General features: G+C 47.3%; 1 protein-coding gene across 1 annotated transcript in view; it reads left to right on the forward strand.

Annotated features, from left to right (window-relative positions):
* The first annotated feature begins 12,902 nt into the window (after positions 1-12,902).
* Positions 12,903-14,903, forward strand: part of LOC142586180 (uncharacterized) — a 71,597-nt gene continuing 69,596 nt past the window's right edge. The window contains exons 1-2 of the mRNA XM_075697431.1: positions 12,903-12,941; positions 13,701-13,799. Coding sequence (XP_075553546.1) covers positions 12,903-12,941; positions 13,701-13,799 — 138 coding nt within the window. The remainder of the gene's footprint in view (positions 12,942-13,700; positions 13,800-14,903) is intronic.

Raw genomic sequence — 14,903 nt, forward strand, 5'->3', positions numbered from 1 at the left:
CATGACTTATCTGCTCATGGCGAAGACGACGACGAAGAAGTGCGGAACGGTAGACCTTGTTCTGTGGTTCTTCAAAATTGTGCGACTTCTGCATATCAGGAGCTTCCTCGAAGACGTCATCCTCCGTGATGGAGGACGGAGGACCTCCGCGCCCTCATGGCAAGGCGACTCCCGCGGCGGTGGCCCTGTCCGTGGGAAACCGCGACATCACCGACTATAGGCTTCCCGATTCATCTGACAGCTCAACAGCGGCAGAGATGGAATCGGACAGTGATTACACGCTAGTCCAATCGCGCCACTTGAAGCGCAAGCTTCGCCGGACGTCAGCAGGCAGTGATTCTACTCATAAAAGCAGATGTGACGAACGGGTCTTCTCCGTGGGCTACACCCCAACAACGGAAGGTACGAATATGAATTCGTTGAATAGACAATCACTGACCAAATACTTCGATCGAATAGCCTCAGGACATGTGAGAGAGATCCGCATTAATGCTCGGAAGAACATTCTGACAGTGGACGTTAATTCTCAGGCAGTATTGGAGGCTTTGAAAGGCATTCAAGTGGTTGGTAACATCCCAGTTCGCTCATTCCTAGCGTACGGCAAGGATACCTGCTCTGGTGTGATATCAGATGTGGACATTGACATAAAGGATGAAGACCTGCGATCTCTTTTATCGTCGACAGTGCGAATCCTCGACATCCACCGATTCGGCCATTCGCGGTGCATCAAGTTGGTCTTCGAGTCAGACTCTTTGCCAGCATCGGTCAAAGTAGGTTATGTGAGGCACTCAGTGCGTCCATATGTACCACGACCGTTACAGTGTTACAAGTGCTTCAAACTGGGCCACGTGAGTGCGGTGTGTAAGAATCCTACGTCGTGCCGAAGATGTGGTGGTGCACATCATGTAGACTCCTGTGAGACTGACGCCATGAAATGTGCAAATTGCTCCGGAGCCCATGAAGCGACATCCAAGGACTGCCCCAAAATGGCAGAGGAGAGGCAAATCCTGAGAAAAATGGTGAGAGAGAACTCCACGCACAAGGAGGCTGCCGATTCCGTCCGCAAGAAAAGGCGCCGGTTGCGGCAAAGGCGTCGCCGCTCCCAGAGCAAGCCCGGAGGGAAAGATGCACTTCCTTTGAGTACTTGGATGCAAAACGTGCCACAGAGAGTGCACGGCCGGGACACACAAGATGCGCCTTCCCCAGTACCACCGTGCCCGTCAAGGAATGAGGCGTCATCCTACGTGCGTCCAACCTCTTCGGCTATTGATGGCCTTCGCTACCACTAAGGGCTTCCGGAGGAGATACTCCTTCGGCTCTCCTCAAGTGCCGGGAGGGTAATGAAAGGCTTGGAAATGAAAAGGTGATACATTCTCAAACAGCTAGTGAACACTATGCGTATATTACTCTCCGAAATGGCAACGCCAACTGCACTATCGGTCGTGAAGGCGTTAGATGCTATGGAACCGCTATTAGCGGCTCTAAAATAAGGGTGTTACTCATGGCTCTCACGATAAAACACTGGACATTGGAACAAAAGATGCATCATTCTGTTATAATGCAATGGAATGCTCGAGGTTTATGCGGCCGCATGTCTGACTTTAGGCAACGAGTCTTCAACTACCGCTTTCCAGTGATCGTGATATGCGAGCCAAATCTGACGTCGGAATTTCGCCTTTCCGGATACGTTAAGCTCTGGTCACGTGAAGATCGACACAAGAGCAAAGTGTTAATGTGTATACGCAGTGACATGACGTTTGTGCGGACCACGATCGCTCCACATGACAGCAATGAATATGTGTGTGTGACACTAAAACATAAACTGCATGTGTTTTCGATCATCGGCGCCTACATACCTCCTAGACAAAGACTTGAACTCTCTTATCTATCCACTGTATTACAACGTTCCCCAGGCCCTCATGTTGTTATTGGAGACTTCAACGCTCATCATCCTTACTGGGGAAGTGCCGCAATGAACTGTCGGGGTAGGCACTTGATGGACTTCATAGACACTGAAGGTCTGGCTGTCATCAACGATGGATCTCCAACTTACATCCGCGGCACTACCTACGGAAGTTGCTTAGACCTCACTATTGTATCTCAGAGCCTCCTGCCCTTAGTCAACTGGTGCTTGGACATAGAAACGCATGGGAGCGATCATATACCAACATATGTGCAGATGAAGTGGTTTGTGCAATCAACTGCATCTGCTGTACGCTGCACTGATTGGTCCACATTCACTACATCTGTCGAAGAGTACTGTGGAGACATCACTTCACCATCTGATATAGAAGACATTATTGTATCATCAGTGCAGAAGACAACTAAGTTCATCAGTGCACCTACATCCAGAACGGCGATTGATATTGAATATGAACGGCTCCGAGCGATCCGTCGGAGAGCGGAAAGGAAGGTTAGGAGAACTCAATCGTCAGTAGACCTTGCTTTATGTCGACGAGCTCAACGAAAAATACTGCGGCACCTTCAAAAAATGGGAAAACAACGGTGGAGGACCTTCGGTTCGTCTCTAGATCCTCGAAAGCCACTTTCTAGGATCTGGCAGATAGTACGAAGCCTTCGTGCCCCTCCTCAGCAAAAACATCCTTTCCGTGCTCTAGCACTTCACCAATCTCTGACGGAAGTGCAGGTTGCCGAAGAATTCTGTAAAAGAGTCACCCGTACCGATGCTTCAGCATGTCCAACATTGGATCGACCCGTGCTACCTCCTAAAGATGATCGTCTTGACCTTCCTTTCACGATGCCGGAATTGGAAGCTGCACTCGCTGCGTCGCGACGATCTTCTGCCCCTGGACCTGACGGTATTTCGTATACTGCTTTGTGCCACCTTGGGATGGAAGGTCGGAAAGTCCTGCTGTCATACTATAACGCCACGTGGTCATCCAGTACAGTCCCGAAGCAGTGGAAAACCAGCCGTTTGGTCGCCCTCCTCAAGCCAGGAAAATCGCCTTACGAAATGTCATCTTACCGGCCAGTAGCTTTAGCTAGCTGTGTCGGTAAGGTGATGGAACGGATGGTGCTCACTAGATTAGAATGGTTCATGGAAAAGAATGAGCTTTATCCTGAAATGATGACCGGATTTAGACGTGGCCGGTCTGCAATAGATGGGGTCATTGATCTCGTGTCCACGATCGAACACGAAAAGAAGCGACACCGCCTTGTAGGAGCAGTTTTCTTAGACATAAAAGGAGCCTATGACAATGTACTGCACGAAGCCATTCTTGATGCCCTCAGTAATTTAGACATCGGCGGCCGTCTCTACATGTGGATTGATAATTACCTAAATGGTCGTACAGTCTTGATGTCCACGAATGATGGCGAAACGACAAGACACGCTGTGGTCCGTGGAGTGCCTCAAGGAGGAGTTCTCAGCCCGACTCTTTTCAATGTTGCCCTTATTGGCCTTGCGGAAATAATTCCTGATACAATACACATCAGTACATACGCAGACGACATATGCATATGGGCATCCGCAGTCACGCGACCGCAAATTCGTGCCAGACTGCAGCGTGCTGTTTCTTTAACGTCTCAGTACCTGCAGTGCCAAGGACTGCAACTGGCCCCAGACAAGTGCGCTGCGATAGCGTTCACACGGAAGCTTATGTGTTGGTATCCAATTATGATCAATGGAAATGCCATCCCATATGTCACCCACCACAAGTACCTCGGCGTTGTCATTGACCGCGGTGTTTCATGGTCGAAACATGTGGCAATGTTAAAGAAAAAATTAACTGGGCTTGCTCAAGTTTTTCGCTTTCTGGCCGGTATGAAGTGGGGTCCATCTGGGCGTTCGCTCCTCCGGCTGTACCAGACTCTCTACGTCGGATACATTAGGTATAGCCTGCCAGTTTTATCAGGTATGAGCCCGTCATGTTTACGCACGCTGGAAAGTGCCCAGGCACAGATACTGAAAACATGTCTCGGTGTTCCACGTTGCACTTCAAACCACGGAACAATTGAGGAGGCTCGCGTCACCCCTTTACCTGTCTATCTACGATGCGAACCTCTACGAGTATTCCTGCGACTGCTTTGTCGTCATGGACACCATCCCTTATCGACATTACCCGATATACGGCCGGACTCCACTTTTTCAAGAGCCGTTAAATGGCAAGAATCTGCCATACCACCATACTTTGCCCCGGCTGACCTTCCACATATGCCCCCGTGGGTAATGTCCAAAATGCCGGTGCGTCTATCTATTCCGGGAATTTCTAAAAAATCGCGAATACCTACCGTCGGCCTCAGACATTTAACACTTGAATATATATCGAAAGAATATGACTCCTCGGTGAGCGTGTATACAGACGGATCGGTATCGTCGTATGCGTCTGGTGCGGCTTTCGTCGTGCCTGCGCATCAAGTCATTCGACGGTTTCGTCTCCATACCAAGACGACTTCAACATCTACGGAACTAGTGGCAATCAGAGAGGCCGTTCAATATATTTCGCGACAGCCTCCTCAAATATGGACAGTCTTCAGCGACGCAAAATCGGCTCTTCAACTACTTAGAGTGGTGTTGAAAGAAAGCGCTTACAGAGTGTTGGCTCTTCAAACTGCCGAGCTCTACACTTTAGCAGAAGAAAACGGCCACCACATCACATTTCAGTGGATTCCCAGTCACTGTGGTATACAGGGCAACGAACTGGCCGACGCCGAAGCAAAGAAAGCGCTCGAAGAACGAGAGTCACTGCTTTCAATTCCTTTTTCAAGAGCGGACGCCAACTGTCTCCTCTCCAGTGTCATCCGAAAATTGACAGCACAGCACTGGGACAATCCGGATAATCGCCACAGACGACTCCAGAGATTGGACCCTGCCATGACTTTTAGGCTACCACCGAAACTTCAACGAAGCAGTGCCAGTCTTCTGCACAGACTAAGGCTGGGGGTAGCGTTTACGCGCGGATACGTGCACCTCATGCGACGCACCGAGTCTCCACACTGTGAGGTGTGCAATGTGACTGAGACTATAGGTCATGTGCTTTGTGACTGCCCTAAGTACGTGGAAGAGCGTGAAAGGTTGGACAACGTCCTTACGTGTCTCGACAGCGCACCGTTGTCGGAGGACGTTATTTTAGGCCCTTGGCCAGATCCTCAATCGAGTTTCAAGGCCATTCAGGCATTACTGAACTTTTTAAAAACAACGGGCTTGGATTGCAGACTGTGAGCATGCCAAATCGCTTGCGATATGTTCTACTCCTTCCTTCTATCGTCATCGTCACCCATCATGCACCTCTTCCCTCTTTCTTTCCCTCTTCCCCTTCCCCCAATGCCGAGTAGCTGGCTAGAGGAATATACCTCAGGCCGACCTCTCAGCATTTCACATCATTAAACCTCTCTCTCTCTCTCTCTGCTCATGGCACATTCTTTGCCGAGTTGTAAAGCTTAGATAGACAGGACAAGCTTGCACTAACTTTTTTTTATGGATGCCGCTTTACCGGTAGCCGTGCCGGGCACAAGTGAAGCTAGGGAAGTATGGAGTCAGGCAGCGTCGTGCGGCAGCTTGTACCAAATTTCGGGCGGATGCGGCACTCACTGACGCACTTGCTCCTGAAATATCGCGTTCGCAACGCTTTTTCTTAGTAGTTTGCGTCTTATTCGGTGTTGTCTCTTCATGTCCGGTAAGGACTTATAAGGTAATCTGAATCTGCACGCAATAGCCTTTTTTTTTCATAGATAAAGTGTTTGCTCAATCGCGAGTGGTTTCCACCGCTCGCCACTGTTAGAGAGGTTATTGGCACGACAATGTATAGGGTCATCCACTCTCAGTACGAACACGGTGCAGTGTGGCCGTGCAGCGAAGCTATGCGACGCAGGCGCACATGCGCTCGGAGACGGGGCTTCTTCTCGCCGGCTAAAGCGCGGGAGCACGCTGTACCAGATTTGCTGTGAAGCACATCTAAACTGAAATAACACGGGAAGCTGGGCGAGTTGGTGATTCAACGTGTTCCTATCTGTTCCTCTCTGCGCTCGTCTCGTGTACTCCTCTTTTCTTTCGTCCTGGTTGCGCCGCCCACCCATACGAACAAGCACATCTAATTGTGTGCATGCTTGTAGAACTTGGGCGTGCCGCTTCGGCGTTGCGGGAAAGTGTACTTCACTCAATGCAGCGTGTTGTGTCGTTTTCTCCCACAATAACTGCGTGGTCCCAACTTCTCACTGCCACGATCCGAGTTAAATGCATGTATTGTTCCACGCTTCTGAGGATTGGTTTGATTTCATTTAAGGAGTTCAACGCCGCAAAGCGACTCTGACTTTGATAGAAGCTGTGGAGGAAGGCTACGAATAATTTCGACCCAGCGGGTTTTTTAACGTGCGATGAAGTTAAGCAGCACACGGGTGTCCTTGAACTTCGCCTCCATAAAAATTCGGCCACAGTGGCTTGGTTTGGATGCCGCCACCTTGGCCTCAATGTTTCATGGTTTTATTTATTATTATTATTATTTATTTACAATACCTTACAGCGGCCCAGAGGCCATTGAGTAAGGGAGACAAACAAGGATATTATAAGTAATGCAAGATATACAGGTTAAAAGAAGGGAAAGCATTGCGCAGGGCTAGTACTAAAGAGCAGCAACCAACATAAGAGCAAAGTACACAAAATAATTGAAGTATATAAATATAGCACAAATGTCTGACACATGACTAAAGAAAAAAAAATAAAGCAGGAGTTTACAAAAAAGAATAGCCAAAAAGCGCGATATTACATACAAGTGAAGGTTTAACGTCACGATGTCACTTTAAAGTATTCGCGCAGTTGATCGTGCAATGATTGACGGTTGCATATGGATGCAATATTATCGAGAAGATCATTCCAAAGAACGATGGCATCTGGAAGGGCTGATGAATTGAACGCTTGCGTTCTTGCGTATATGCGCTTGATGCTGTACTGATTATGTAAACGGCTCGAAATGCGTGACGGCGCTTCGAGAGGTAACGCAGATTGCCTGGCGCAGCGGCGATATTTATGAAATAGGCATAAAAGAGCGATTGAATGACGAACATATAATGCTTGAAGAGAGATATCAAGTATGATCTGTGTTACGCTGGAACGGGTATTGTAGCTACCTGTAATAAAGCGAGCGGCTCCATTTTTTTATGCTTTCTAGCAGGTTTATTAAGTAGTTTTGATATGGGGACCATGTGGATGCGCTTATTCGAGCTGTAGCCGCACAACTGCTATATAGGCCAGTTTTCGAACACTGTTAGGGGAATTCCGCAGGTTCCGGCGCAGATACCCCCTAGTGTCCTTGAAATTTACGCACAAATGGTGTTGACATGCATCGCCCATGATAGATAATGCGTGCGATGAATACCTATATACATGTCTGATGATGTCTGAGTCAATATCGTGCTATCTATGAGATACGAGAAGTTAGAATTCGCACACATGCGGCTGAAAGAGATAACCTTGCATTTATTCGCGTGAAGTGTAATTTTCCATTTATTACACCAATTGGAAATTAGGTAAAGTCACTTTCGAGGACGAGATGGCCATGCATGGAATTAATTGAGTGGTAAATGATGCAGTCATCAGCAAAGAGTCGTAGACGAGAAGATATATTAGCGGGCCGGTCGTTATTGTATGTGAGAAACAATAAAGGGTCAAGAACGCTGCATTGAGGTATATCTGAAGTTATGTCTCAGAGTGATGAAGTTGCTAAGTGTTGTAAATTATTGGCGGAAAGAAAGAAAACTACTAATCCATGACCGTGTAAAAGTATCTAGGCAAATAGCAGATAATTTCGAAAGTAAACAGAAAGTGCAACGTGGTCAAAAGCTTTAGGAAAATCGAAAAAGGTGCAGTCAGTTTGTAGGTTAGCGTCCATGTTAATATGCAAATAAGTCGCGAATTCTAGCAGTTGAGTATCCCAAGAAAATCCTTTTGGGAAGCCGTGCTGTTCCGGAAAAGGGAAGGAATTATGTGCCAGGTGACTGTAAAACTGAGAAGCGATAATGTGCTCGAGTAATTTATAGCAAATGCATGCCAGTGAAATTGGACGGTAGTTTTCGGGTGAATTTATGTTTCCGCTTTTAAACACAGGGGTCATCTTGGTAATTGTCCTGTCGGTAGGGAGCAATCAAGATTGTAGTGATTGTTGGAAGAGGAGGCAAAGAATTTGACTGGAAATTGATACAGAGCTTTTTAATGTTTTAGCGTTAATGTTGTCAACACCAGCACTTGTAGAAATCTTTAGGTTATCAATGAGTTGAGCGATACCTTCAACGGTTACAATAATGGGGGGTCATATATTGCCGATCATGATAAGGTACAACGGGTACGTTGAAATGATCATCCCTTGTGAATACTGATGCAAAGTAACCTGTTAAATGCACGAGGACATACGCGATCTGAAAGTGGCAGATAGTCATCATTGCTCAGTGAAATATTATGGCTAGTACTGCCGGGAGATATCACACGCCGAAACTTTTTGGGATTGGGTTTTAAAAGGGAGGGGAGGTCGTGAGAAAAATATTTATCCTTGGAAACACGAACACCAGAAGAATGAGAATTTAAACATACACTGTATTTTTCTCAAGCCAATGGTGTGGACACTAGCTTGGCCTTTTTCTAGAGACCTTTCTTTCGATTTCAATGACGTTGGAGAGCTTTTGGGAAGCATGGTTTAGATTTGTCTTTTGAGATAGAAATCAAGGGAACATACTTGTATGCTACACTAATTATCTTGGTCTTGAAAAGCACCCAGTTGTGTTCAACAGATGTATCCGAAAATCAGGGCAAGAACGTTTGAATGAAAAAGTCATTAAGTCTATTATTCATTTCTTTATAATCGGCTCTATTATAATCACGAATTTGCCTGGTTGAAGTACCTTGTAATGCTAATGGGACATTAAGCTCTAAATGAATAAGCTTGTGATGACTAAACCCATCTAAGTACAGAACCTCGCCAATCATTTCAGGTGCACTGCAGAATACAAGATCTAAAACGTTACAACCACGAGATGGTTGATTTATCACTTGAAATGGTGTAGACACGAGCTTGGCCTTCTTGTAGAGACCTTTCTTTTGATTTCAGTGACGATGGAGAGCTTTTCGCAACCATGGTTTAGATTTTTCGTTTGAGATAGCAATCAAGGGAACATATTTGTATGCTCCATTAATTATCTTGGTCTTAAAAAGCACCCAGTTTTGTTCAACAGACCTATCCGAAACTCGGGGCAAGAACGTTTGAATGAAAAAGTCGTTAAGTCCTATATAAATTTCTTTATAATCGGCTCTATTATAATGACGAATTTGCCTGGTTGTAGTACCTTGAAATGCTAATGGGCCATTAAGCTCTAAATGAATAAACTTGTGATCACTAAAACCATCGATGTACAGAACCTCGCCAATCATTTCAGGTGCACTGCAGAATACAAGATCTAAAGCGGTAGAACCGCAAATTGGTTGATTTATCACTTGAAAAAAAAATTGAAGTCTAAAGTAAGGCTGATAAGCCCCGATTAGGTGCGGCACGAGGATGACAGATTCTTCTAGTCAATGTTCGGGCAGTTAAAGTAGTCAACCAAGTAAATGAATTCAGCTGAGCGTGCTTGGATGGCAGAAGTAATACTGGCATGAAGTTTAGTAATGCAAGAGAGATCAGAATCTGGCGGTCGGGAGCAGACGCCAACCAATACCTTGAAAGATGCCGCTGCACCGGCGGCGCACACTATGTCCATAGAAGAATCACTATGTACTTGGTATGAAGCAAGCGCTTTCGTGATGGCGATAAGGACAGCACCACTTCCCTTAACGGAACGATCACGGTTGTGCACGTTATAGCTATTTTGGTTATGGAAAATTTCATTGTTCATTACAATGTATGAAGCCAATGAAGCCAGGTCAGTGCCACAATATCGCTGTTAGTATCATCCAAAAGAGAACACACTTCATCACGTTTAGGAAGCAGGCTTCGGATGTTAGTAAATAATAATGATAGCCGAGGACTAGTGCTACATGGCCTAGGCTGCTCCTTAGTGCATTTGCTCTTGTCTTCCTATCTTGCTGATAGCACAACTGACATAGTCGTGGTATCAAAGACATGTGTTTCTTCTCAATGCGCAATTTATCAGCGCCCAGTTCGCTCTTCTTATTTTGGTTTCTGGTGAATTGTAGTAGTTTCTGCCTAGCTAACCTGGTCGGCAAAGAAAAATGTTCGCGAATAGAACAATTGGAGTATTTAAACTTGTGCGCGGGTGTCATAATTCGCAGTGTGTCCTTAAAAAAACGTCAGTTTGCAATGATGGGCCTTTGCTTGTTAACAGCGAACTTACCCAAACAATGTACACGTTCAAACTCGTATTCAGTTTTAGTGATTCCTAGATGATTAGAGGAAAATGTAATTATTTCCTGCTCTGAGCCATCCCTGTTCTTTTTCGCGTCATCCTGAAGACCAAAGAACAGCAGGTTTCACCAACGCTGCCTGTTCTCGGAGTAGTCACATTTCACCTTAACCTCTTCTAGGTTTACAGTGACTACCCACAGCGTAGGGTCAAGGCCACAGTTATCGGTTTGGCTACGTGATTCTACCTGGGCCTCCCGCATTGTAACTCTGTCGGATAGCTGGCTAATTGTCATATCTGTCGCATTTTATTTTTCCTTGACGCCCTTCAGTTCACGCAGTATTGCTGCCTGGCCTGACTCAAGCCTACGCATGGGTTCCCAGCAAAGAAGAAAGCAATTGCTCTTGAGTTGTTCGCGCAGGGGAACGACCAGAGTTGGACTATATATCACCGGGAACTAAGAGCAACAAAGACTGGGCAGAGGAACAACAACGCGACATTCGCAAAAAAAAAGCTGTTCGTCTTGGCGCGGAACTTAGTTGGGCACGAAACCGCGAATAGACAGTAATCGTCACTCTTAGGACAAGTACCACCGTCGAGGTAACTAACGTGCACAATCAGAGCTGTTACTTGATGCATGCCAGACGCGGTACCATGCCCAAATCCAACGGCTGCTCGGTCACTTTTCTATTCCAGGCTGGATGTGACATCGACCATCGTTAGCGAGCCACGTTGCCAGATAAATGAATCGGTGGCAACGGGAATCAGCGGGAGCGGCCGTGATTCAAGATGGGTAGCATCGGCGTTTCGCGATCAAGCTTCACGGTGGGCAGCGGGCCAGCAAATGACTGCACAGAGGAGAGCGCCCTGCACAGTCATAACTGTTAGTTGATGCTTGCCTGACGCGCTGCCATGGCCTGTCTTCATATGTATGTATATCACGCATGATCGCGACGGTTCAAGCAGACGCCGAGCAAGGGGTATTCACCCACCCAGCTTGATCGTCCTACTCACTTGAAGAGGCCTGGACTGGTCCCCCCCCCACTCTAGTCTGCTGCACTGAAACATGTACACCGCCGTTTGCGCCGCCTACCTGGCTAGTTATCCGGAGGCAACTGTCCTGCTTTTTCTTGCCACCTGCTACGAATCCTTCTTTCTGTTCCGACCCGTACTGCCCTGCAATGAACCTACGCGAGTAATAGGAGAGTGTTCACTAGTCCATGCCTCACCATTGTGGAGCAGCTTCTCTGTTCTTGATCCGTCTTTCGGTCCGCAGTGACAGTGACAAGAACTTTATTAGAGTGTCCTGAGGAACTTGATTGGGGGGAACCGAAGGCTCCCCAATCAAGTGGGTGGCTCCCCCCACGATAGGACAGGGAGGTAGTGACTTTCCACGACATCGCGGGCCCTCTGGACGGCCTGTAGTTGGTTCGTGAAATCCGAGCTCTTCTTCAAGGCGTCCCACTTGGACTTGCATTGAAGGGCGGAGCCCGCGATGTACGGGCACATCCAGAGCATTTTAGATGTATTCTTTTGTATGCCCAACCCACGAGCGATACCATGGACACTATCCTCCAATTTTCTAATGGCCCCTCCTGAAGAAGCCTGTCGCCTCACCCGCCTTCACGCTATCGCCGCCCAAGATTGTTCGAAATCGCACTATGCCAATCCATGCTGACATGGGCATGGCAATCTCTTACCTGCTGGGGACGCTGTTACGGGTCTGCAAATGATTTCCCTGCTAAATGAATTTACTGTCCAACAAAAAATTATCGGATTATTTGTGAATACTCAACCAACCGGACGTCGTTTTATTAAACGTATTTTTATCTGCTGATACAGCGTCACGCTTTGAGCAGTGCAGTTGCGAATGATGCTTTTTCTATCGTCTTGGTTCTTTCTCACACTCGCTCGGTAATAGAACGGCTGAAACCTAGCAGTGGTACGCTACTTTTCGACGAGCGTTCGGGAAGACAGTGATGCCATGTGTTCAGAAGGGAAAAGACGGAACATTGTAGGTCTAACCCGCAAAGCTACCCTCAAAGGCTGATATCTGAAATGACAAGTTTGCCGCTTTCAACAGTGAACCCAATCGTCCAAGTACACAGGAAAGAATAGAGAATTAAAGGTGCTCCACGTCGAGACCATGCAGAATTGACTACTGAAGATGAGGACGTGGCCACTGCTGCAGCAGCTGTGGATAGTGCAACTGCAAGTGTTGACGAAATTAGGAATAGTGCAGGGCTGTCAGATGTGTCAAATGCAACCGTGAAGCATCACCTGTACACGGCGGACCTCAAATACCTGGGACGCCTGTGCCAGGCATTTGGGGTCTCAGCCGAAGTCAGAGGGGCCCAAGCCGAAGGCCTGCCACCTCTCGTGAGAATCCAGCATCGCTTCAAGGGAGATTCGTATTGTGCCCTGCTCGACGATGTGCTACTCCCATACCTTGTTGGGTGCCATTTCCGGAATATGATTTCGTTGTGTAGCATGGTAACTCGCTCATCGCAAGTCCAAGAAAGTTGCTATTTTGACGTGGTAGTCTTTGAATGCCCTTCCGGTGCCCTGACCTCAATATCATTAAAGACATCTGCGGCAACATGGAGCTTGCTCTGGACTACCAGTACCTCCATATCCTGGTAAGCGGATGCGTTGTGGGCTAATGTCCACGAGGAGTTGGAGCAGCTTATATCAAACACGAACATTTGTCGATTCCTATAGAATTTCCTGCAGAACAGAATTCAGGCTGTGATAGGTGCTGGAGGCGAACCACCCACTAGTCAACTGAGGGAGCTTTCGGAAGCGCACCACGCACACGAAAGTAAGAGACTTCGCACGAGTAAATCTTCAGTGGCCTCATCAACAATACAATTTTTCTTGCTAGTTAGCAGCTCTCCTTGTTCTTTACTCCTGCTGCCTATGCTTCGCCCAACACTCTGCCTGTCCCAAGTAATAAGTGTGGCGGCGGAAAGCCTTCATTGGAGTCCAGCAGAGTGACAGACCCCATATAAGGCGTGTCGGCACTGGGATTAAGTTTCTATAACTGAGAGAATCAGCTTCCGACCAAACACATCGTCGTTCAGCCTGCCTAATAATGCAAGCAATGACTCATATAAAAATAAACACTTGCATTGTGGATCGAATGCATTCTGATTTTTTTCGTTCATATTTACGGCATGTGTTGTGAATTTAACTAGGTCGTCGGTGAACATCGAAGTCACATCAAGCGATCCACGAGCGACTTCGACCATGATTGAGCGCTGGACGACTTCAACCAAGAACAGCGAGACAGACGTCCTATCCGGGTATATGGTGTTGGCAGCTGCCGCTTTGAAACATGTTTTAGGGAGCATACGCAGAACATAAGGCTTTTCTCCATCAACTCTTGTTACTACCAGAGTGCGCTCAAGACCTGCGAATACTCCACCGCGGTGGCTCAGTGCTTAGAGCGCTGGACCATACTGAGCCGGGACAACCAAGTTCCATACCTGCAGCACGTGCCGCATTTCAATGAAAGCAAAATAGAAGAACACTCGTGTGCTGCGTGATGGCACAGCAGATTAAAGAGCACCGGGTAATCGAAATTATCCGAAGCCCCTCAGAGGGAATGGGACTTTGCGGTGTTAAACCCTGTAAACCAAACCAAATCATTCCTGAGATGTTTGCCACAATACACGCGTTTAACTGGGATCGTGGCACTGACACATGAATCGCCCAGTTGTCGTCCGTGGAAACTACACAAGACGCCGCAGGGAGTGAACTGCGCTTTCTCGCAACGCTGTCACCGCGCGCTCTGGCATTACAAGCATGCTTAGAGGTAGGTGTGCTTGACAGAAAAGTAAGCAGGGCGTGCTCCCGCGCTTTAGGAGATGACACGAATCCCCACCTTCAAGCCTCGGTACGCCTGCGCCGCTTAGCTTCGATGCACGGCAGCGCCATGTGCGCTGGCGCTCAGTTGAGCTCGGCCATACTTCGCCGTGTTCGTACTGAGTGAACGACCATGTACAATTTATGTCTACCGCACACACTGCACCTGCCTGCTTGCGTAGTGTCTGACATCGGGCAGGTAGATAATATGAAGAACGAGCAATGCCGAACACCCGTGCACCCGAAGTGCCGCTGCAAAGTAAGAAAGTGCCAACATACGCCACAAGGTAGCTTACGACCAGGTGTTCCAGTCGATGGGGATTTGTGCAGTGTACATCCTACTGATGAAAAAGAGAGTGTTTTACAAGGCCAACAGCAGTGTCCATTGGTTTCCTCACAGTCTTCACAGAGATTTCGCGTCCTATCTCGCCAAAGCGGCTTTGCACCCATTTACATTGGCGCACCTGCTGTTGCTATTTGAGCTTCACTGAAAAGAATTGTTGCCTGTTCATCTCGCAAGCTGCAAAGACAAAACTTAAGTGTGTTGACGGCTAAAATAACGACCAAAATTTGAAACAATGCGACACAAAGCATTTAGAAATATGATTTTGTAAATTGATTATCCTTGTCAAGGATCTACGGCAGGAGATAAGGATGAAACAAAAGTTCTTTAGGACCCGCCATGGTTGCTTAGTGGCCATGGTGTTGGGCTGCTAATGACGAGGTAGCGGGAT

Source organism: Dermacentor variabilis, chromosome 6 (assembly GCF_050947875.1).
Source record: "Dermacentor variabilis isolate Ectoservices chromosome 6, ASM5094787v1, whole genome shotgun sequence".
In the NCBI taxonomy this organism is placed as follows: domain Eukaryota; kingdom Metazoa; phylum Arthropoda; class Arachnida; order Ixodida; family Ixodidae; genus Dermacentor; species Dermacentor variabilis.